General features: G+C 43.4%; 1 protein-coding gene across 1 annotated transcript in view; it reads left to right on the top strand.

The window, feature by feature from the left end:
• The window catches only part of LOC147708069 (potassium/sodium hyperpolarization-activated cyclic nucleotide-gated channel 1-like), a 1,702,968-nt gene that overhangs the window by 1,332,025 nt on the left and 345,581 nt on the right, over window positions 1–25,362 (top strand). Inside the window, exon 7 of the mRNA XM_086925297.1 lies at window positions 14,944–15,037. Coding sequence (XP_086781423.1) covers window positions 14,944–15,037 — 94 coding nt within the window. The remainder of the gene's footprint in view (window positions 1–14,943; window positions 15,038–25,362) is intronic.

Here is a 25,362-nt window from a genome sequence, read left to right as displayed (position 1 = left end):
AGATTCGAACTTAGCTCCCCAGCTCTAAAGTTCGCAATTCTAGAACTTGTGGCGGTAGGTGTGTCTAAAAGTGTATGTTGGTGCTGGCCATCAATGAGAGAGACCTGTGCATTTTTCAAATGGGTGGTGAAAAAATATGAGTATGTTGCTGGAGATGTGGGCCTCCGTGCCACCAATGTACTTACCGGGGGAGGGTAAACACTGATTATTCCGCAACTTTCTTTCCGCATACCATCACTCCGCATACTTTCATTACGAAAGTACCATGACTCCGCAATGCCATTATAACGCCTGGCATTACATTTTATATGCTTTTACTACGCATACATTTACAACAAAATTCGTTGTAAATGCATGAATGGTAAAAGCATGTTTTTTTTAATGTTTGGATAAGGTAAGTATGGGTATAGGGGTATATGTTTTGGGGTACTGAGGTATATGTTTTGGGGTGTTTTAAGGGTTCAGATATAGTTTTGGGTTATGGGGTACAGGGGTAGTTTTAGGGTTTAGGGATAGGTATGGGTTTGGGGGTACAGGGGTATTTTTAGGGTTCAGGGCTAGATTTGGGATTTGGGGTAAAGGGGTATTTTTAGTGTTCAGGGGTAGGTTTGGGTTTTGGGGTACAGGGGTATTTTAAGGGTTCAGGGCTAGGTTTGGGTTTTGGGGTACAGGGGTATTTTTAGGGTTCAGGGCTAGGTTTGGGTTTTGGGGTACAGAGGTATTTTAGGGTTCAGGGGTAGGTTTGGGTTTTGGGGTACAGGGGTATTTTTAGGGTTCAGGGCTAGGTTTGGGTTTTGGGGTACAGGGGTATTTTTAGGGTTCAGGGGTAGGTTTGAGTTTTGGGGTACAGGGGTATTTTAAGGGTTCAGGGCTAGGTTTGTGTTTTGGGGTACAGGGGTATTTTAGGGTTCAGGGGTGGTTTTGGGGTACAGTGGTATTTTTAGGGTTCAGGGCAAGGTTTGGGTTTTGGCGTACAGGGGTATTTTTAGGGTTCAGGGGTAGGTTTGGGTTTTGGGGTACAGGGGTATTTTAAGGGTTCAGATATAGTTTTGGGTTTTGGGGTATAGGGGTATTTTTAGGGTTCAGGGGTAGGTTTGGGTTTTGGGGTACAGGGGTACAGGGGTATTTTAAGGGTTCAGGGCTAAGTTTGGGTTTTGGGGTACAGGGGTATTTTTAGGGTTCAGGGCTAGGTTTGGGTTTTGGGGTACAGGGGTATTTTTAGGGTTCAGGGGTAGGTTTGAGTTTTGGGGTACAGGGGTATTTTTAGGGTTTAGGGCTAGGTTTTAGGTTTGGGGGTATAGGGGTATTTTAAGGAATCAGGGCTAGGTTTGTGTTTTGGGGTACAGGGGTATTTTAGGGTTCAGGGGTAGGTTTGGGCTTTGGGGTACAGGGGTATTTTTAGGGTTCAGGGGTAGGTTTGGATTTTGAGGTACAGGGGTATTTATAGGGTTCAGGGCAAGGTTTGGGTTTTGGGGTATAGGGGTATTTTTAGGGTTTAGGGATAGGTTTGGGTTTTGGGGTACAGGGTATATTTATAGGGTTAAGATGGGTTAGTGTTTAAGGGTGTTGGGGTATTTTAAGGAGTAAAGGTGGGTTATGATCATGGGGTGCAGGGGTATTTAAAGGGAGCAGGGTGGGATTAGCACATAATATGAGACATGGCATGAAGGGTGGAACGTACCACACGCCCCCAGTGTTTGTCACGCCCCCCAGCACACGCCCACAGCACACGCCCACAGCACAACGCAGACACGCCCACAAGGGACTACTTTGCTGGCACGGTTCTTTTACCTTTTAAATGTATATGGTGGGCGTCTGTATAGCCTATGTCCTTCTGCTGCAACTGCCCTTTCCAACGCTGTATTGGGTGTTGTGATTGGTGCTGTGGTTCCTGAGATTACCCGCCTCAAAGGTTTGGGCTCTCTCTTTATATTATTAGTATGGATATATATATATATATATATATATATATATATATATATATATACTATATATATATATATATATATATATATATATATATATATATATATATATATATATACACACACATATCTAGGACTGCAGAGAGAGGGACTCTCTCTCTCTTTCTCTCTCTCTATAATATATATATATATATATATATATATATATATATATATATCTATACTACTATTATAACGAGGGAACTGGGAACCTTTGAGGCGGGTAAACTCGGGAACCACAGAGCCAATCCAAACACCCGATACATCATTGTAATTGTCAGGTTCTGCAGATGGACATAAGCTATAAAAAATAAAAAAATATCCGTTCTTTAAAAAATGTACGATAAAAAAAAGTAGTCCCTTGGAAGTAGCGACGGCCGCGACGTGCGTGCTGACATCAGGAGCGCAGGGAGGAGCGGCGTACAGGAGCGCGAGGAGGAGCGGCGGACATGAGCACGGGGAGGAGCGGCGAACAGGCGGGGAGGAGCGGTGAGGAGCGGCGGACAGGCGGGGAGGAGCGGTGAGGAGCGGCGGACAGGCGGGGAGGAGCGGCGAGGAGCGGCAGACAGGCGGGGAGGAGCGGTGTACTCAGGAGCGTGGGAGGAGCGGCGGCTGAGGTAGGTGAAGCAGCCGCGGGTGCGCTACGGGGGACCCACGGACAACGTCGGGGCGGGCGGGGGCCCTGAAGCCTGATTGCTCCCACGGACAACGTCAGGGCGGGCGGGGGCCCTGAAGCCTGATTGCTCCCACAGACAACGTTGGGGCGGGCGGGGGCCCTGAAGCCTGATTGCTCCCGGACAACTTCGGGACGGGCTGCTAGTATATATATATATCTATACTAATCTATACTAATATAATAAAGAGAGAGCCCAAACCTTTGAGGCGGGTATTCTCAGGAACCACAGCACCAATCACAACACCCAATACAGCGTTGGAAAGGGCAGTTCCAGCAGAAGGACATAGGCTATGCAGACACCCACCATATACATTTAAAAGGTAAAAGAACTGTGCCAGCAAAGTAGTCTCTTGTGGGTGTGTCTGCGTTGTGCTGTGGCCGTGTGCTGGGGGCGTGACAAACGCTGGGGGCGTGTGGTACGTTACGCCCTTCATGCCATGTCTCATATCGTGTTTTGTGGGTGTGTGCTGGGGGCGTGGGCGTGTGGGGGGCGTGGGATTACGGAAAAAAAGCGAGCGTTGTGCCCAATATTTCATTGTTTTTTCTTCCCAGGTTCTATACATTCCAGCTCCTGGTGTGCTTGCCCCGCGCTCCCAGTGACGTGCACTTGCTTTACTGTATGGGGGTCAGGCATGGCGCTATTCCCAAGGGCCAGAAGGAGCGCAAACAGGGGCCATTGTGCAGGAAATGTAATCTCGCCTTAACTTCCGGTGACGCCTGAAGCGCACATTGGAGATTTTCCACTTCTGTTGCGCACAGGCCTCGCGCCACGCACATCCGAACACAAGGCCCGCCTCCACAGAAATAGCAAGAAAGGGACTATCCCTCTCCCGGGAATATGTGATGATATTCCGCAAACCAACATCCCGCATACCATCACTCCGCAATTTTAATAATGCGGGACTATTACTCCGCAAAGACATCATTTCTAAAACTTTTACAATGCATATGACTTTATCACGCATGCCATTATAACGCAAATGCATTTGTGGTAAAGTCATATACATTGTAAAAGTACATTATTAAAACATCAAATATATGTTTATATATATATATATGTGCATTTATATATTACCTACTGGCGGTCGCCAGTAGGTGGTTATAGTTAGGATTGTTTTTCAAAGGGAATCTGCAACATTCTATTGGGAATAACTTTGGCGCCGGTTGAGGAATCTGCCTGAAAATTTCCAAAAATTTGCCTCGCTGCACTCCGCTCCTTCCCTGAAAGTTTGGGGGGGATTCGTCAAGCGGGGCCGAGATAAAAGGGGGGTCCCAAAACATGTTTTCCCCATGTTAATTTCCATAGGGCGGTTGGACTCACTTTTAGACCGAACGGCTGAATGGATTTCCACCAAACTTGGCAAAATTGTAGGGACTGGTAGCCCGATGTGCCTTTGCTATGTCTCAAGATATGTGCTCCAGTGGATTTTGAATAATTTAGGTTCAAAAAAATATATATATCTATAAGCACGCCCCGGTACGCGCACCGGGACGCGCTCCAGCGCGCTATGCGAGTTTACGAGCGGAAAGCTGATTGGCTCTCGGGTTTCTGTCAACATTCCAAACAGTCCGGAGCGGCAGCCATCTTGTGTCTCGATAGGATCGAGACACAAGAGGTGGCAAAAACAAAGGGGGGGGGGAAATGACCAAAAGGGAGCTGGGTAGACCCCCCTGACCCCCTAGGTTTGATGTGGGGGCCATAAAAGGGCCCCACAGGGGCAAAAAAAAATCTATTTTTTTTTCGATTTGCGCGGGGGGAGCGCCCGGTACGCGCACCGGGGAGCGTACCGGGGAGCGTACCATAGGGAAAAAAGAATGACAGATTTTTTTTAAATGTAGCATGTTTTTTATAAATTGGAGGTAGTTCTAAAAAGAACTTTTTTAATTCTTTTTGTTGTTTTATATTGTTTTTATTGTTTTTTTGAACAATTTGTACTTTTTTTGGCTTTTATGAACAATTTTATATTTTTGGGAAATTTTTATGGGGACAAACAAAAAACAGGGAATTGTAAACTGCTCAACTGGAGCAAAAAAAATCAGGAAATAATTAAGGTTTCTTTGGGCACTTGTGGTTGTCACCAGCACGGTTGATGAGTTTAACACTTTGCTCACCATAGCAAATTGTACGCCCACAAAATATGCAAACAATTTTGAAATTTCCAAACTGGGTTTGGATGTTTGGGACCATCTCCCTTGTCTCTGGTCCCGATGGAGTGGGTTGGGTACTTTGGGAGGCGCTGGGAGAAGATTGGGGAGGGTTTTTTGGTCAGTTCTCTGACCTCTGCCGCACTATAGTTGTTAGGGTGCCGGCGTTGCATGTGGCGAATCATGGTGTTGTTGCCAAAAGAATATTTTTTGGCAGGGTTCCCCCTGGAAAGAACAGTGCCACAGATCAAACAAGTAACCTTTGGCGCATTTACTTTCTTGAGGCCCTTTGGGATTTAAAAAAATTCCCACACAATGTGCTCCTTTGGCTTGTAGGGGGTAGTATCTTCTGGCAGGTAGCGCCGCCTCTCCTCCTCCTCCTCCTCCTCCTCCTCTTCTTCATCTCCACCACTGTGGTGTTGTGGTGGTCCTCTTGGTGGTGGTGGTGGTGGTGGTGGTGGCTGAGATGCTCCTGCTGCTGCAGCTACTGTAGCCATTTCTCAGTACAAATAGGTACTAATAGGTTTGGAAACAGGTCTTCCTCACTCAAAGTAGAAAGTGAGATTGAGGAAAAAAGGTGGGGGCTTTAATCATTAGGAAAACAAAACTGTCCTGAACCAATGAAAAGTGTTATTTTCAGGTCACATGACCAGGGCTTTCATCATTTGGAAACCAAAACTGTCCTGAACCAATAAAAAGTGTTATTTTTAGGTCACATGACCCGACGCGCTTACGCTACGCGCCCCGGGTGGCGCCCAGTGGCGCTTACGTAGTGCGATCGTATGCGCTCGGGTGCTTCTGGGTGCGCTTACGCCCTGCGTATCACACGGACGCGGCTACGCGATACGTCACGATGATGTTTTCGTTCGCGGCAATAGCGCTAACGGGACACACACCGGTACGCGCACCGGGACGCGCCGCAATACTGCGCTTACCGGTGCGCTCACCGGTACGCGCACCGGGTGCGCTCAAGGGCAATAAATAAATAAATATACATATAAAAAATAGTATTACATAAATATACAATATAGGATTCATTATAAAAAATATTACATTTGATAGCAATAGAAATTTGCTATTAAAAAAACTTTGAAATTCACTGAAAAAAACATAGGTTTGAGGCCCTATATATAGTTATGAATTAGCATTTTCAAAACCTATGAAATTCACTGAAAAAACCATAAGTTTCACACCAGTTATAGTTAGGAATTAGCATTTAAAAAACCTATTAAATTCACTGAAAAAACCATAGGTTTCACATCAGTTATATTTAGCTGGAAATTTTACTGACATAAAACCATTGAAATTCCCACGTTATAGTTAGTTGGACTCACTATAACTTGCGCGCCTGCAATGCACTGCTGATGACGTCATATATTACATCACTTATGACATGGTCAGTGACATCACTCATGACATCACTGATGACACCTTCCTTGTGACAGAGTGACAGACCTCCTTTCAGTGTAATGTAACCCTTGAAACACATATTCAAAAATAGAAACTAACATTTTCAAAAAAATGGAGATACCCATACCAGTTACAACAACCAATTCAGTAATTCCACCATCTATATACACATCCACTCATTCAGCAACAGTTCTATATAGTCACTCATACATATACTCACTTATCATATGTAGTGATACACATATACATCCTGTTACACACTGACAGTCATCCAAAAGTTACTCACACACATACTCACACATGCAAATAAACGATTGAACACCCATTTATTTGCATATACAACTATACACACACTAGCACATTACTTCTAAGGAAACTTACACATACTTACTCTCTTAAACAATCACTTATAGAAACACATACTTATTTAAACAGGAACTCTTTCAATCTCTCACTCTCACATATACTCACTTATATACATCAATACTCACATATACTAGATTAAAACATATGTAGTTACTCATAAAGACACTAGTGAGACAGTCATTCACTCACTAACACACACATATACACACTCATCCACCCATACAGTCCTGCACATATGCTGTATTCAAAACACATACAAACAGTGAGTTAGTCATTGATGCATCTATGTGCTAAGTAACACCCCCACCAAACCATACAGACACTCATACTGATACTAAAAAAAATCTAATAACACATATACACACACATGTAGCTACTCACCAACCCATGCAGCCCCTTATACACAAAGTGAAACACAGATACAAACATTTAAATATTTAAACAATACTCGCTAATATATGTATTCACTAAGATACACTTAATAAGCCAGTTAACCAATCAATTTTTTTTTAAAACATCCATTAAGACACTTATTTAAACATTTATTCTTCCATCGACCTTTACATATACATATATAAAACATATATATTTTTCAGAAAGACACACATTCACTGGATGGTGTCATCTGTGATGTCATGAGTGATGTCACTGACCATGTCATGAGTGATGTTATATGTGACGTCATCAGCAGTGCATTGCAGACACGTAAGTTATAGTGAGTCCAACTAACTATAACGTGGGAATTTCAATGGTTTTATGTCAGTAAAATTTCCAGCTAACTATAACTGGTGTGAAACCTTTGGTTTTTTCAGTGAATATATATATATATACACTTTTTTAAATTTAATTAAAACATTTATTCTTTTAGATTGCATTATTTATATTATTTTTATTTATTATTTTATTTTATTACCCTTTACACCCTAAAAACTAATCCCACCCTGCTCCCTTTAAATACCCCTGCACCCCATAATCATAACCCACCCTTACTCCTTAAAATACCCCACACCCTTAAACACTAACCCATCTTAACCCTATAGATATACCATGTACCCCAAAACCAAAACCTATCCCTAAACCCTAAAAATACCCCTGTAACCCAAAACCCAAACCTAGCCTTAAACCCTATAAATACCCCTGTACCTCAAAACCCAAACCTACCCCTGAACCCTAAAAATACCCCTGTACCCCAAAACCCAAACCTAGCCCTGAACCCCAAAAATACCCCTGTACCCCAAAACCCAAACCTACCCCTGAACCCTAAAATGTTCCTGTACCCCAAAACCCAAACCTAGCCCTGAACCCTTAAAATACCCCTGTACCCCAAAACCCAAACCTACCCCTGAACCCTAAAAATACCCCTGTACCCCAAAACCCAAACCTAGCCCTGAGCCCTAAAAATAACCCTGTACCCCAAAACCCAAACCTACCCCTGAACCCTAAAATTTTCCTGTACCCCAAAACCCAAACCTATTCCTGAACCCTTAAAATACCTCTGTACCCCAAAACCCAAACCTACCTCTGAACCCTAAAAATACCCCTATACCCCAAAACCCAAACCTAGCCCTGAACCCTAAAAATACCCCTGTACCCCAAAACCCATACCTATCCCTAAACCCTAAAACTACCCCTGTACCCCATAACCCAAAACTATATCTGAACCCTTAAAATACCCAAACTTTCCAAAACATATACCTAAGTACCCCAAAACATATACCCCTATACCCATACTTACCTTATCCAAACATTTTAAAAAAACATGCTTTTACCATTCATGCATTTACAACGAATTTCGTTGTAAATGTATGAGTGGTAAAAGCATATAAAATGTAATGCCATTTGTTATAATGGCATTGTGGAGTCATGGTACTTTCGTAATGAAAGTATGCGGAGTGATGGTATGCGGAAAGAAAGTTGCGGAAAAATGGGTGTTTACCCTCCCCCGGTAAGTACATTGGAGGCACGGCGGCTCACATCTCCAGCAGCATACTCATATTTTTTCACCACCCATTTGAAAAATGCACCGGTATCTCTCATTGATGGCCAGCACCGACATACACTTTTAGACACACCTCCTGCCACAAGTTCTAGAATTGCGAACTTTAGAGCTTGGGAGCTATGTTCGAATCTCGGCATCAGCTCAACATCCTGTGATTCCAGGCAAATCGCTTTGTCTCCCCGTGCCTACCACAAATGAATGTGTTCTTCTGTAATGTAAATTGTGCTCATGCCATGTTGTCGAGTTCGCGCTATATAATATTGCAAGGAAAAATAAAGTAGGGAAACTCGAGTTCACACACTACTGAAAGCGCACTCTTAAGTGCATCAGCAGTGCACTGTGAATCGGAGCGTTTCACAGGCCTGTCACAGATAAGAAATGCTATCAAAACGAAATCCTACAAAACAATATACTACTGGCCGGCAACAATTCATACCCGGACAACGTTGGGACGGGCTGCTAGTATATATATATATATATATATATATATATATATATATATATATAGCAGGAGAGAGATCTCTCTATTTTTTTTAAACTATGGCTTCCCTGGGGGCCCTTTGTGGCCCCCACGAAAAGCACATGTGTAAAAAAAAAATTGCCACCACAGGGAGTCGGCCACTGAGCAGGAGGACCGACCCCCTGCCAAATGCCCCTCCATTTTTTTGTGTCTGTTTTCACTTTTTTCTCCGCCCCCACCCCCGACCGGAGAAAGGCAAAGTTTTAAAAAAATAGATATATGCCCCACAAGGGCCTACCCCCTCACTCCCCCAAGACATCCCTGGTGTCTAGTGGGAATTCCTGGCCGTGGATCACAGCGCTGCCGCGTTCCATGGCCAGGAAACTCTTTCAAGAAGGCCTCGTTTGAGAGAGGAGACTCTCCCCTTTCAAATATGGCCTCCCTAAAAGCTGGGTAGGCTGTTTCTGCCTGTTTGCCCCATCGGAGTCGAGCACGTCCTTACCTGCCGCAGAAAGCCTTTCGCGTCTCTTCCAGGGCAAAAAAGAAACCTCTGGGGCTTTGCACCGGAGAATTAAATGGGGCCCTCCCTGGTGTCAGCCAATGAATGTGTGCCATACCAGGGATGTAGTGCTTGCGTCGGCCATTGGCCAACGCAAGCACCAAAAGGGTTAAGCCATGGGGTCTTGATCCTGTGAGATAGCTGTTGAAAATTTCTTAGATGCAGAACAATTGAGATCGAAGAAGGAAAAACTCTACTCAGAGGGTCCACCTGCAAGCTCTACCTCCCTGGTAGAAATACTACTCAGAGAGAAAGAAGATGCTGGTACCTTCCCTGTTTGACCTGATATCCTGTTTATGGTATTCCCTCAAACATTTTGCCTCAATTCTATATCTCTTAATTTTGTGTGGTAATATGCTTGCATTGTGTTTTCACTTTATTACTGGTTGTCTGTTGCTTAAATACTTTATGTACTGCTTCTAAACCTGATTCTTTTGTGCCAAGCTATTGGAGGGCTGCGTACAGGTTTATTTAGTGACTGTTGTGGTTCACCCTGACTCGGCTTTTGTTTATTATTTGAGTGGGGCTTTCACCCCTCTCAACTGATAACACAATTTCTAACCCCCCCCCACACACAAAAGATCTTGGTTAACTCAGGTAGGAATGAAGGAACTGTTCCCCTTGACACTGGAGAAAGCTCCTGACCACCTGATTGTCTTTATAAATCAATACTGATTGATTGGCAATCATTGGTCTGAAATGAAGCAAAAGCAATGCCCAGTGAACTGTTTCTAATTCTTTCTAGTTTGAAGACTTCTGAAGTTGTGCAGGTTACCATCTCCTCCGGACATATTGGCACAGCAGAGTCGTTCCCCACCCCTTTACCCGGCATCTGTAGTAATGATTGTGGCAGTGGGAAGCAGGAAAGAAGATCTTTGCTCAATAACTCCTCCTGGAGCCAACATAGAAGATCGTGAGTTACCTGCATCAGAATGGAAATCTAAAGTGTTTCGTTTGCCATTTGCTTTTTGCATACCTGTACCTTCTCCGGGGTCGTAGTTTACCAACCCCCAGGAGCTATTGGCATTTTAATAGCGACCTACCCGAAATATTAGCCAACTCAGTGAGCTCACTTTCCAATTTTTCAGTACTGGGGGATTTGAATGTCAACTTTGATGATATGTCCTCACCTAACGCGTAGGAATTTATTGAGAGCTTAGGTGCCCTCTCACTTAATCTGACAGTGAACAGTCCCACTCACTTAAAAGATCACCTACTCGATCCTATCTTTACCTACATTAATAACTTAATAGTGGAGAATCCCACTCCATTACCTTGGACTGATCATTACCTGATACTTTTCTCTTGGTCCCTTGATTAGTGACCCACTACTGGAGCCTGTAAAGAAACTTAGTCGTAATTGGTCCAGGCTTCCTATTGAGGCATGTGCACTCGCTCTTAACACTCACCCGGTACTGGAAGCCGATCCAAAATTGGCCAGCCATAAATTCAATGAATGGAGCGAAGCCTCTCTGGATTTGGTGGCTCCGAAGAAATGGACAACCAATAAGAAGGGCCCTACGAGCATTGCATGGTACACCCCCAAGCTCAGAGAGTTAAAATTAAAATGCAAACAATCAGAGAGGCAGTGGAGGAAAGATTTCTCAGACGAGAAGAAGTGCGTCTACAGAGAGGCTATAAAAATCTATAAGCTAGAAGTCAGGAAAGCCCAATCCATGTACTACGCAACTAGTATCTCCTCAGCTTCCAATTCTCCGTGTGAAATTTTTAAAATTGCTAAATCCCTAACTACCCCAGCCTAACTCGCTGTCGATACCTTAGTACGTTGCAATAATATAGCAGAATTCTTTTTTTTTTTTATTCAATCCATTTATCTAGCATTTCCGCCAGCAACCACCCCTTTGAAGGATCTCCCATTGGAAAATAAGCCAAAATCACCTGTTACTATGTTGGAGGTTCTCCCTCCTTTGAACATAAAATCCCTAAAAATGTATTTTAATAAACTAAAATCAGGTTCCCCTAGGGACATGGCCCGCTCTACCATTCTGAACCAAGTTTTCAATACAGTTGCTCCCACTATTCTAGGATTTTTCAATCTTTCTTTGGCTTCCGGGATTGTACCCTCCCTATGGAAACGAGCCATGGTGGGAGCACTGCTAAAGAATTTAGGTGCGGACCCGGAAGTCTTTGCTAATTACCGGTCAATCTCGTTGCTTTCAGGGATCGCAAAAGTCGCGGAAAAGCATGTCAACTCCATTCTGTCCTCCTTTTTGGAGGAAAATGACTGCTTCCATCCATCGCAAACCGGGTTTAAACCCCATCAGGGAACAGAAACAGCTCTGATTGTAGTTGGTGAGGAAGCAAGGAAACTCCTGGTTGCCAGAGGCTCGGCGGCTAATGTCCTCTTAGATCTGAGTGCAACTTTCAATACCGTCAACCACCAACTGCTGATCTCTAGAATAAGAGAAGCAGGGGTATCTGGAACTGCACTAATGTGGTTGGAGTCTTTTTTAGACGACCGCTCATTACAGGTCTTTTAGGACAACTCCATTTCCAAGAGTATGGGATTGGGTTGTGGGGTTCCACATAGCTCATCCCTGAGCCCCACCCTCTTTAACATTTATATGAGCCCCCTGGCCGAGTTTGTCAAACCCTTTGGCATACAGATTGTAACTTATGCGGATGACACCCAACTGAGTGTTTCCCTCAAACAATCTGGGAAAAGGGAAAACAATTTGGCCAATTGTTTGGAAAAAGTGTCAGCATGGATGGAGTGCTCTTATCTACAATTGAATGGAGCAAAAACTGACCTGATGCTTTTAGGTAAACCTTCTCCACTAGGTCCTATCTCTCGAAGGCCTAAATGTCTGGACAGCATACCACCCCCCCCCCACGACCAAATAAAAAGCCTTGGAGTGTGGCTCGATCATAAGCTAGACATAAAGAAGCAATCCTGAAAGGTAGCAGGAGTCTGTTATGGACTACTTAAGATGGTTAGGAAAATCCTCCCCCAGCTGCGGTTTAACCCCTTGGGCGCGGCCGCGATTCTGTGCCTCTGCAGCGTTTTCCGTAGTGGGCGGGTTCATGACGGCCCCCAGCCGTCATCAGCACATGCCCACTGCAGTGCATGACGGACGGGGGCCGTCATCAGCACCGAAGGGGTTAATGCTAGGAAACTGCTGGTCCAATCCTTCTTTCTCTCTCGTCTGGACTATGCAAATGCCCTTTAAGCTCTCCACGATCAACGATAAAGAAGCTTCAGATTGTGCAGAATTGTGCAGCCCAACTTCTTTTACAGACCCCCCACAGAGAATCTGCGTGAGCCTCTATAGCCTCCCTACACTGGCTCCCAGTTGCGGAGAGGATTCAGTTTAAATCCCTCTGCATTGCCCACAAGATTCTGTCTTCCAAGGGTCAACCCATCCTACACTCCATCATCTCTCTGCACTGTCCCAGCAGAGCCCTGTGCTCGGGAAATAAACGCATGGCAGTAGTCCCTAGAATATACAGGTCCATGAGTGGGGGAAGACGATTCTCCTACATGGCCTCTATGAGCTGGAATGCTCTTCCAAATTACTTACATTTGCAGGACGATTACATGTCCTTCCGTAGACAGCTGAAAACGTTCTTGTTTCTGGTCGCCTAAAGCCGGTCAGTTGGGTGGGTTCTGTTTGTAGCGCTGGGAGGCCTTATGGTAGCCACGCGCTTTACAAGTACCGATTCAATTCAATTCAATTGTCCTGAGACACTGGATCCCAAAATCTCAATAGGTGACAAACCAGAGTGTAAGGATGAAGGTGAGCCCAAGGGACTATTGAAAGTATTAAGGCCATATCCCCCTGAACTACAAGCCATTCCCTCGCTGAAGCCTGTGATTTTGCTAAGAGAGATAGCAGATGCCTTTGTATCTTGTTCTTCCAGTGACAAGGAAGAAATAGCCTCCCTTTAGCTGTGTCGAAGTTCACCCCAATTAATTGTGTTGTTTTTGTAGGAACTGGATTGTACTTATCTGTGTTCTCTAGTAACATCCCTATATTTCATTAGGGGTTTAGATTAGCTAGGGTCTTTTACACATTGCTACTGCCTGTAGCGTGCAAAAGGAAGGAGGAGGCATCAGGGCACAATCCACGACACCATCAATCTCTTAGCCAGAACTTTCACCCACTTTCAATGTGCCTGCAAAACACAAGGAAGATGCAGCATGGTGCAGTCCAGGATCCCAGTGCATGTGCTGAGACTGCTGAGACACTGATGTGTGGCCTTTATATATCTGGTAGGTCACTCAGTGTCCTTCCTTTCCTTAGGACAAAAAGTGATTAGATTATGGCTAGCTTTGACTCTCCACCTATTTCCCTGTGATTGGCCATTATCAGTTACATCCTGCCCTTCTTAAAAACCCTGACCCCGCCCTCCTCTACCAAGAACCTGCTTGGTCTTCATGAAGATGTACAATTCTCACATTTTGTGTTGGGCAGGAAGGCCTCTGACGACAGAGCAACTTGAACTGTAATCCCCCCACTTCTGCAACAGCGCCTAAGCCAAGCCGAAATCTCAGTGAGTTTGTATTGGGTAGCCACACATAGGCCAGCACTACCAGTGTATTGTTTTTCGTGGCAACCTGTAACCCAATTGAAAGGTGCCTCCCTGCCATCTGCAGAGTTTGCAGTTGGTGCTAGATGGAATGGGTGTCCCTTTAGGTACTAGGACCATACAACACTCACTGTGAGTAGGAAAGACCTACTTACGCAGTACAGGCATTAAATGCTCCCAGGTGATGTGAGATTTTAGAGAGGAGATAACATTTTAAAATTAAAAGTGTTTCCTAGATTTGTCATCTTAGACATAAAGTATTCTAATGTAATGATATTGAGGAAGAGAAATATTGGTCGTTGTAAGTCCCTTATCTGTATAATCTCCAACCCAACTCTCTCAATATTAGCAGGTCTATCTGAAGAACAGAACATAAATAGTTTTCTCTCTTTAACCAGTCTTACATTTCCAACACTCGTCAACAAATAGAGCTCCAATTGCCATGTGTTTGATCCAGTCTACTACTGTTTTTGGATGTAGTGCTACATACTTCAATAGTTTACACCTTTACTCACCATACTGCTCCAAAAGGAACTTCCTTCCATCCAAGGCTGCCAACACAATCTCATTTTGATACATCATATTGCACTGTAAATCATGGCAAGATCAAAAGGGCACCTGTCTTGTCGCCCATCGTGTATTATTTAGCAAAAGGACTACATGTTATAGGTTGTTGTTACATAAAACAAAATTGATATAAAATATTGATAAGTATGCAATTGAAGATGTAAATGATGAAAAACATTTTTCATCTTACTGGTTTATGATACTGTAAATGTTAATAATCTTTTGTGAATGTCACATTTTTCTTAGAATACATCAATGGACCATCAGTATGTATCCTCCTTATTTCGGACATTAAGCCATGTGGTATCCGTAGGCTACGCCACGGTATTTCTTCCAATAGGTAAAGTACAAGTATTCTTCAGAAATTACGCATACTTTGAATGAAAATATACTATGCCTCTGCAATTAATGCAAACACAATGTTATAGTATCGTTCCTATAAACAAGAAATAATTGCATCACACACTATTTTTCACACAATTTTTTTTTAAATATATTTTTATTATGAAAGCGTATGACAGACAGATAAACTGCAATTGCATACAATATTCGCAGGTTACATTCAGCACCGTATCTGGTACAAAGGCTGAGAATATAAAACAATTACTTCTCTGACTCTATTCCTTCGCATTTCCAATTCCACAACGGGTGATACGCATATCTACCCCTTGTGAGTGTTCCACTTCAACCATTTCCTGTCCCATTTCTTGGGCACCCCCTGGCTATAAAAACTTCTTTCTCGGATACCATACACCTGTCTAGTTCTTTCAGCCACACTGACACTGCAGGCGGTGCCACTCCACCCCACCCCCTCGCTATTTCCCTCTTGACTAGTGTGTATCCCAGGGTCACCAATTGTTGTTCCGTTTCAGTCAGGTCTGTATCGTCCCATACATTAAGCAAACCCCGGCAGGGCGTTGGGCTTACCGTCTTCCCCAATGCGGACTGCATATGAGTTGTGGCCCTATCCCATAGATCCCGCACGAGCAGGCATTCCCAGAGACTATGATGAAAAGTAGCTGGCTGCCGGCAACCCTTCTCTTCACATCACTTTTTATTCAGATGTTACATTCTGTTGTCCCAGTATATAATATTGAGTCAAAAGGTTTACCATCCATCGTTTTTTGTGATCCCCCATTTTGTTTAGTGGGGTCTCTGGTATATTGAATCTCTGGGCGGTGAGAGACTGCAGTGGAATCTCTGACAATATAAGCTTTCCCCCTCTAAACATTAAACTCATAGGAAAACACCATTTTATATATTTACTTGCCCGTACCTTCCCACGTAAAGTGCCCGAAAGCTGTGCAATTTGCATAAAAGTTAAATAACCAATGTGGGATGCATTGAGTACTTACAGCCCCCACATGTGTGAATTAAGGCATACATTGAGGCTTACAGGCGTGCATAGGGCATTGTGGACCAATGTGTAATATTGACAAGTCAAAACCAACCCAGCTTGATAAGCTTAGGTTAACTCTTGACATGAAGTAAGTAAACTGTGAAGTCTGTCCTGAAGCTTGCAAGGCCTTAATATGGGTCACAAATTATATTGAGTAGCAAAAGGGACATCAAAGTGCTCCTATTGTAACTTTTGGTGAAAAAGTCTGTCATTTGTTTAAGAAACACATGTTTGTATTTTGGACTAAGAACAAATTAAAAATTACTTCTTTCGTAAAGTTACTAAGTCGTGACAATGTAATTCAGAGTTTAGTACAATTGCCACCAAAAGGCTTTCTAAAAGTGTTGTTAAAATCTGACTTCTTGACCTAGAGCAATTTTGACTAGTATAGGTGGGTTCAGGTATGGGGTTAGGAAGGCTAAGAATCTGAATAGCAGAATGGGTGTGAGTTTCATTCGCTGTAAAATAGTTAATTAGATGTAATTTATCTTTTGGGGTGGTGCCTCTAAAATCAACAGATTACACCAAATATCCCTTAAAGATACATTTGGTTAAAGTTCAATGTGATGAATTGTTTTGGTCATGTTTTTGGAGTTATATCGTCTATAGGCTGGTCATTGATGCAGTTCCTCAGAATTGTTATCCAGTTTAACAAATTCTTTCATACAAGTTATATTTCACATTTACTATGCCCTGCTCCAATGACATATTTTATCAACATAGCTTTTCCCGAACATACAGATGCTTAACTCCTCGTGATATCTTTCTCCAACATTTTTGTCATCTGAATGTACAGCCATGTATTTGTGCCCTACAATAATATTATCACAAGTGCTCACCACGTTGAATAATGTACTATTTGAAGTCGTGTTGTTCTGTAGCATTCACATGTGCACTGTTGCATCACTCCCCACCGTAGCATTGGTCCATGGTAGTCTTCACCAAACCACTACTTTTTCCTCTCATACTTCAAATACTGTCTGTATAGAATTTGTATTCATACTAAGCAATTCCTTTAAAAAAACGGAATACATTTCCAGCCTTGAAAAATACATGGCTCTATTACCCACCAAGAAGAAGACACTGACAATTCTACCACCACACCAGGAATCACCAACCTCTGAGGGTGCAGAGGTGAACCATTACAGAGTCAAAAAATCTAGCACAAAAAGGCAGGAACAAATGTGATCCAGAAGGGAGGTTTCTAAATCAATGGCCTCTACTCTCTGACACCAAAGAGCATAAGCAGCCTGAGGAAGAATCACCAGAGTCCAACAAGGCCTTAGGGTCAAGCCATGCCCACTTGCATGTAGTGCATCAGGCCAAGTATGTGCGTCTCCGAAGGAGTATGAAGCAGCCAAGCTGAAGTGAGGAATAATTCCAGGAGACGATCCAGTAAGTAAAAGAGAATTTATTACAGTAAAGAAAGCACCCACAGCCGGGCGCTCCCGCTGCGCACCATGATCTCTGCCAACTGATTAACGTTGGCAGAATCCTGGCACGCATCGTTCAGCACCCGATTGTGGAACACCCTTCAAACCAAAACACTGAGCGCGAGGCATTCTCACGCCAGTGACACAAGAGCAAATAAGCATTGCATGCAACATACTACAACTTCTGTCTTCCTACTAAACAAAGGGGAAGTAACAATGCAAAAGAGGAAAAACCTGTGAGAAATTACAAGTTAAAGCGATCGTCAAAACTATACACCTAAGAGAAGAAAGAACATTTGGTAATATTCTCAAGACAAAACATAGTCATTTAATTTGGCAGGCAATCGCCTTTGACGGGTACCCAAATCAACAGGTGAGGGAGAGGCAGCTGCAGTCATATCAAGAGGCCCAGTATTTCGGCTATTATGCAAAACGGTATTGGTGTTAGAACACTGAGCAACAGCGGCTTTCTCAGAATCCTCCTGAGAAACAAAAGGAGAGTAACAGATGGGGAATCATGCAACCAGCTGGTCCAGTCATAATGCTCCAACTCCTGTTTGGATAGCTTGAGTAAAGATCAACTTGTGAGTCAGAAAGCCACCATCTCCTACTGCCAAGTATTGCTAAAACTTTGCTCACATCAGTGACCTGCACAGGAGAGGAACATTTAGACAAGCCCTTTGACACTTTTTTCGATTTTTAATGAGAACCCAATCATTGAATTTCAATTCAGTATTGTTGAAATATTTTCCTTGATCATGTACAGCTTTCATGTAATCTTATTTTTCCAACACTCGAGATGCAAGATTTTGAGCAACAAATGTATTCTTGATATGCTTATTTTGTAACCAATCTGGACACAAACAAGTGTGAACATTCCTGCCTCTCAAAAGGGAAAAAGGAGGAAGACCTGTGGGGCAATGAGGCGATATGTTATAAGACCATAATTTGGCCTCAACGACATCTTGGCATCCTTAACTAACCTGTTTGCTCGTTCAACCAAACCTTTATATAATGGAGTATATAAGACAACTGTTGTAAATAAGTTAAGTAGGTAGCAGGGCACGTCTTAAGATTATTAAGATATATTTATTAAGTTACATAGCAGATAGGACAGCAGAGCAGTAAAACCTCACAGCTGACCAGACAAACTGCCAAGGCTGGAATCCACATACACCAGATAGAACACTCTTAGGTTAGAGGATAGAAACACTAAGAAAGGACTACAGACACCAAGAAGCCATATTGAACCAAGTAAGAATTTACAACAGCAACCTTGAAATGATTAACATCCTTCTCTGGTAGGAAAGCACAACATTTTTGAGCTATAAAATGGGTGCCATTGTCTGTGACCATAACAGAAGGTGAACCCTCAACAGAAAAAAACGTTCTGCAAAAATCTAATGGCATTGATGGAATTGGGTGAATCACAAAACATATGATGAACCCATTTGGAATGGTAGTCAACCAGTAAAATGAGAAACCTAAGGTTGTGAGATAAAAGGTCATAATATAATGAAAAATCTAATCCAACCTTATCCCAAGGTTTATTGGGAAAGGGAACAGGATGCAAAGGTGTGCTCATGAGTTTCCATTTCTGGTCTGATAAAAGGCATTCAGAACATGAATCAATGTAAAACTTGACCTGGGATTCTAAAGATGGCCACCAGTAATACAATGTAATAAGTTGAGAGGTTTTAGAAATGCCTAAATGACCTTGGTGTGCAAATTTAATGATGTCATCCCTGACACTTGACGGGGGAACAAACGAATCATGTTTCATACCCATGCCATGACCAAGGACAATTCAGAAGCCACCATGGCAAAAGCTTTTAACTCACTACAAAGTTTCCTCCTCTCTGGCCACCACTTGACAATATATTCCATTAAAAGTTTAAGGTTATCATCCTTGCTATAAACTTCCAACCACACTTGTTCAGTAAGGTTGGGGCATTCTTTAACACCGTAAAGTGCTGCAACAACACATTCTGTATCTTCAAAATTCTCTACTTCTGACTCATCAGGAAAAGCCATGCGTGAAAGGCAGTCATCCCTGAAATTCCTTCCACCAGAAATATGCTTGATGGAAAAGTGAAATTCTTGCAACTTTGAAAGTAAACAAACCAACCTGGCTGATGTTTTCTCAAGCCCGTTACCATTGAGTAAATGTGTACGGGGTTTGGGGCCATTGAATAGTTCAAATTCATGCCCCCAAATGTAATTTTAAAATTTCTCAATAGCCCAAATGCGAGTGCCTTGTGTTCAATAGTGCTATAATGGGTCTCTGAAGGTTTAAGCATCCTTGAAGAAAAAGCTATGGTGTGTTCCTTTCCAGAAACCCACTGACCGAGAACTGCACTGAAACCTGTAAGGCTGACATCCACCATGATAAAGCATTTCAAATCATCTTGAAAGGCATGAAGTCCAGGTGCTTCAGCAATGAATTTTTGATTTGGTCGATGAAGTCAGTACTTCATCAGACCAAATAAACTTTTATCCCTTACGTGGTAAGGCATGCAAAGGCAGTTTGAGCTTAACCTTTGACAAAACTAGCATAGTAATCTGCCAGTCCCAAAAATGATCGAATGGAATCCTTCTCTTTAGGAGGGACAGCATGGCTGATAACATTGATAAGGGATAACTTGGGTTTAATTCCTTCATATGACAAAGTGTGACCCAAGTAATCCAACTGTTGTGTACCAAATTGACATTTGTCAGACCAAATGGTCATGCCTGCTTCATTTATTTTGCTTAACACACAAGTCAGATTTTCCAAGTGCATTTCCCAGTCATTAACAAAAACCAGGATGTCATCCTGATAGGCCTGGACCCCCAGTGTGCCTTGAAAAAAAATGTCCATACTTTTTAAAAAAACTTTTAAACGCTGGCCACGGAGGCCAGGCCAAAAGGAAGTCTGAGGTACTTTTAGACCCCGAAAGGTGTGACGAAAGTAGTGAGGTCTTGAGAATCTGTTGTCAAGGTAATCTGGTGATACGCTGAGCGAAGGTCTATGATTGAAAAATGTTTAGCCCCCCTAGGCTGGCTTGAAGTTCATGGGTTTTAGGGAGGGGATGACAGTCAATTAAGATGCTTTTATTTAAAGTGTGTAAATCCGCACATAGCCTAACCTCACCAGATTTTTAACAAACAATAACAATGGGGATAACCCATTCTGAAGAGTCACATGGTGCAATGACCCCTTCATCACAACATTTTTTTTAGACTGACTTGAGCTCATCCCTGGCACTAGGAGCTAAAGGGTCAACCTTATGTACAAAAGGTTGGGCATGGGGCTTAAGTCTAATATGATGTTGAAAACCTTTGACAGTGCCTAATTTGCTACAAAACAATTTCAGAAACAAATCTAAAATCTTTTTTACATCTTGTGAATGATCTGTGAGTTTAAGACAGTCTATTGTGTTCTGTTCATCTTCTAAAGATCCAGCTGCGGAGTTACCTTGAGGAACATCACCAAGGGCAGTTGGATTATCAGAGCCTGGAACATTTTTGCAAGGTCCTGCCAGCCAACTGTGTTACGTCCTTTGACCGCAATGTAAACTTTTGTATCAATTGACTTTCCTAGACATTCCAATCTTGAATTAAAGTAAGCAAACACTTCTCTATAAAATTCACCGAAAGCTTTGGGGTTAAGTCAAAACAATGGAACCTTGCCATTTCTCAAGAAACATGACATCTGATAAAATGGTTATGGGTGAACTAGAATCCGCCATAATTGGGATTTCTACTTTTCCAAATAATGCAACGCCTAAAGGACCTTTAACATAATGAGCATTGAACACTGAATTACATTCAACTGTCACAATCATGTAATGAAAGTGCTCTGTACAATCATCAAGGGATTGAGAAAATTCAATGCTTTTGACTCTAGTATTTCTTTGAAGGCCTGCAAACACCTTGAAAATGGCCTATCTTTTTGCATAAAACACATCTTTTCTCTAAGGTTGTAGCAAATTGTGTTCTCTTTTCTCATAGGTTGTTTAAAAGATTTGTTTACATTGACAGCATTAACAGAATTCCCAGTTTCATGTGTAAGTGACTTGAAAGAGTTGACAGATTGATCATGTTGAAGAGCTTTCGAGGTAACAATAGATCTCTCAATACTCTTGGCAATGTCAATTGTTTCTTGTAATGTGGGTATTCTGCAGCTGAGAAGCCGTTCTTGTTTTTTTCTTGAAAAACAAGAGAAAACAAATTGATCACAGATGTAGATCTTTGGATTTGCTTCAAACTCACAAGAAGATACTAAAACTCGCAAGGCCGCAATGTATTCATCAACAGTTTCAGCTTCACATTGCTTTCTCCTGAAGAAATTATGTCTTTCAAGCATAATGTTTGATTCTTGGTCGTAGTGTTTTGCCAAACGAGATAAGGCCTCTTTGTATGAATCCCAATGATCTGCATCCCCCGCTTCTCCGGCAGGTGTTGGAAACTGAGGTACATTTGCAGCAAGTCGTAGACAGCCATAAAGCATTGCAACTTTAAGAGCTGGTGAAAATGTAACAGCATCTATAGCAACAACATGGTTTTCAAAAGCTTTTACCCACTGACGCCAGGGAATGCTGGGCTTACCAGGATGCTGCAAAAAAGGAGGAAGTTGTGCAAATTGCTGAGAAGTAGCCATGACTTGAATGTAATTAAAAGTATAAACATCGTAATCGAGCTGAAAATGTAAAACGTGAATAAGTTATGAAATCCTGTACCCTTGTTGTCGAGTAATCATGTGCAAAAATAGTATTACAGTCTTAAATCAAACTATAAGTTTCATCACTTAATTTTTGCAACAATCCTTGTATGTTTTAAAATGAACAATATTTAAAATGAAGGTGAGCCTATCACCGAACTTGAAGGCTCCAAAAGTGAAATATTAACAACTAGTTCAAATGAAGTAAATCAATAAGGTGAGCCTATCACCGAATCTGAAGGCTCAAAAGCAGAAAAATGGCATTGTGGATGAAAATAATAAGGTGTGCCTATCACAGTGAAAGTGAACAGGCTGGATCCTACCTGTGTAAAAGATCGGCCAGTTGAAATTGACTTTCAGCGATGATGAGCCGAGATATGGAAAGCCCAAACCAATATGGCTGCCAACATGATGACATCTTAGCTAGAAGACAAGTAGTACGGGCCAAGCTTGCTCGCAACAATGATGGACGCCTGAGCAGAAAGCTCTGCGTCAGAATCACACAATCCTTAAAGTATCCGGCATCTGTGTGCTTAATATGACACAATTTGGGCTGATCCCCGTTCTGGTAGAGCTAAAGAGTGTGGGGATCCGGCTCCAGTCCCTCTACTCCCCCAGACAAGCAAGCATACGGACTCTGCCGGTGGCGGCCCAGCACGGGGCCATGATACCCGAGCTAGCATGAAGGAGGCATGGTGGCCTGACATCCAATGGCTGCCCTGTCGTTTGTGGTCCTGGAGCTGGAGCGGAAGAAGAGCGCTCACCTGGTAATTTCAGAAGCGACGAAGTGTCCTGCGACCCGGAGCGTTGACTACAAGGGGGATCCTGGGGCTCATGGAATCGGAATGGGGAGGAAGCTCTGGCGTTCGGCGCGGCGGCGATGACTAGATCCTTTTGCCGGGAGCTGGTGGAGGTTCCCTTGGGCCGCAGTGGCACCAGGGGCGTTCGACTGAGAAGAGAAAGCAGCTGGAGTTCCCTGAGTGCCACAAAGCACGGCGGGGAGCATCTAACCACAGAAAAAAAGTGCAGCTGGTGGGGCCGGCCATTTTGAGGTTCGGAGACTCAAGAGTGATATGCAATGTAGCCTCTACAGTGCCCTGGGAGAGATGAATACTTGCAGTGAGCAGTGTCGACTAGGGGTGACAGCGTCACACCGTAGATCCCCTGCTTCTGGAATCACCAGATGCAGGTTGCGGAGAGTGAGCATCTGGAAGTGCCCTGCTGCTTGGACGAATCCAGGGTGGAAGCCCGGACTGTAACAACGCCATTTTGTTCTGCGGGCATGGGTAGACGGTCACGGAGCCTAGAGCCATAGAGACACAGACGTACTCTTGTTGCTGGTGCTGGAAGGGTCTCGCACTTAGCGCTGCACGACTATCCCTTTTGCGTGCTGCAGTGCCGGGTATTCAGGGAAAATTACGGAGTGGCTATTAGCAAATTAGAAGACGATGTGGAAGGCTGGATCCGATCACCGTTGTCCTTGATGGGCAAGGTTTCCATTATGAAAATGGTGATACTGCCCCGTTTTTTGTTCCTTTTCACTAACATTCAATTCGTGCTCACATATTCTTTTTTTGGGCGGCTTTCGGCATTGACGGTTAAACTAGCTTGGGCAGGCAAGCAGGCGGGTGTCCAATGGCAAATACTCAAACTTCCGTACCACAAGGGGGGACTGGGTGCGCCGGATTTATATTTATATTACAGGACAGAACAAAGTGCGCATGCATACCACTGGATGATTGGAGCCCTGGACACCCCCCACTTACGTATAGAGGGTGTTGTGGCTGCGCCACTCCCATTACCCGCTTGGATGTTTCTGTCTGCGGATCGCAGCACGGGGATATTAGTTTTAGTGAATGCGACAACATATGCTTGGCACTACCTCCTGAAGCTACAGGCGGGAACTATCCTGTATTCACTGCTTACTCCACTAAACTGGTGTCACTGGCTGCCTCCTTGTATACAAGGGGGTTTACACGAGCGCTTAAGTCAATAGGTGTATGAGTCATAGGGAACTTGTTTGAAGGGGGCATGGCAAGATGCCAGGAGGACTTGGGGAGTGGTGGGACTGCAGCATCCCCTCTTATTAGATTTTAATTCTACTGAACAAGATAGACGTTGTTGCATATCTTGGGAAGAGACTTGATGGAACTGCCGGAGCTCCCTGCCTTGTCCTATGTCATAAAAACTGAGTCACCAGCGCAGATAGTGTCCAACATTTATAAATTGTCCCTGTCCTAGAGGGAACATCACTTCACTAAAGCGCGTTTGGCTTGGCAGAGAGATTTAGATAGAGACATTGATGACGTCATGTGGACGTACTGTGGACATACTGCTGCACCAGTTCAAAACGCATCTCACTAAACGGTAGACATCGCCTGATTCACTTTAAATATATAAACAGAGTCAGAGTCTACTATACACCAGAGATACTGCACAGATACAGCCTTAGAGAGGGGGTGAGCAGTGAAAGATGTGGCGCGCAGCTAGCTGATTTCTTACATCTGGCTTGGGAATTGATTTTTAAGGAGTTGGGAGAGGTGACTTACGTAGTACTTACACCTGACCCAGCGCTGGCTCTGCTGGGCTACTCCAGGCCAGGACCTAGTGGAGCACCCAGGTTGATTGATATGGGACTGCTTCTGGCCAAACGCAGGGGGCGATATGTCGGTCGAGAAGACCCACTCCTACGATAGCTCAGAGGGCCAATGATACAATGATATGCTGTATCGCAGCACCCAAACAGAGAATTATAGTGACTTACTGCCTCTGCGTAGTAGACCTAAGAATTTCTGGGCTTTGTATGCCGCATATCAAACAATTAAGAATCGTTGCAATACTTTCACTGTTGTTATTCCACAAGAACCAAGTGTGACTGGATTGGATGCATAGTAGTCCTAGGCTGGGTCTAGTACTTGTACAGTCTGTAGTTATGTGTGGTTCCCCGGTTATGTATTATTATGACATCACTGGGAATTGATCCATAAATGGTGAGCTGGCCATGGGGGAGGTGGGTGGCAGGGACAGCCAACAAGTTGTCATGTAATAGAATATGTCTGCTTCTTCATTGGAAATGTGCCGTTTGATCTCTAACTGCTACTTGTTATTGCAATTGTCCACATGCATATGAG

The sequence above is a fragment of the Lissotriton vulgaris genome, chromosome 6 (genome assembly GCF_964263255.1).
Source record: "Lissotriton vulgaris chromosome 6, aLisVul1.2, whole genome shotgun sequence".
Classification (NCBI taxonomy): domain Eukaryota; kingdom Metazoa; phylum Chordata; class Amphibia; order Caudata; family Salamandridae; genus Lissotriton; species Lissotriton vulgaris.
The sequence above is the reverse complement of the archived record's forward strand: the minus strand, read 5'-3'. Positions and strand labels throughout refer to the sequence as shown.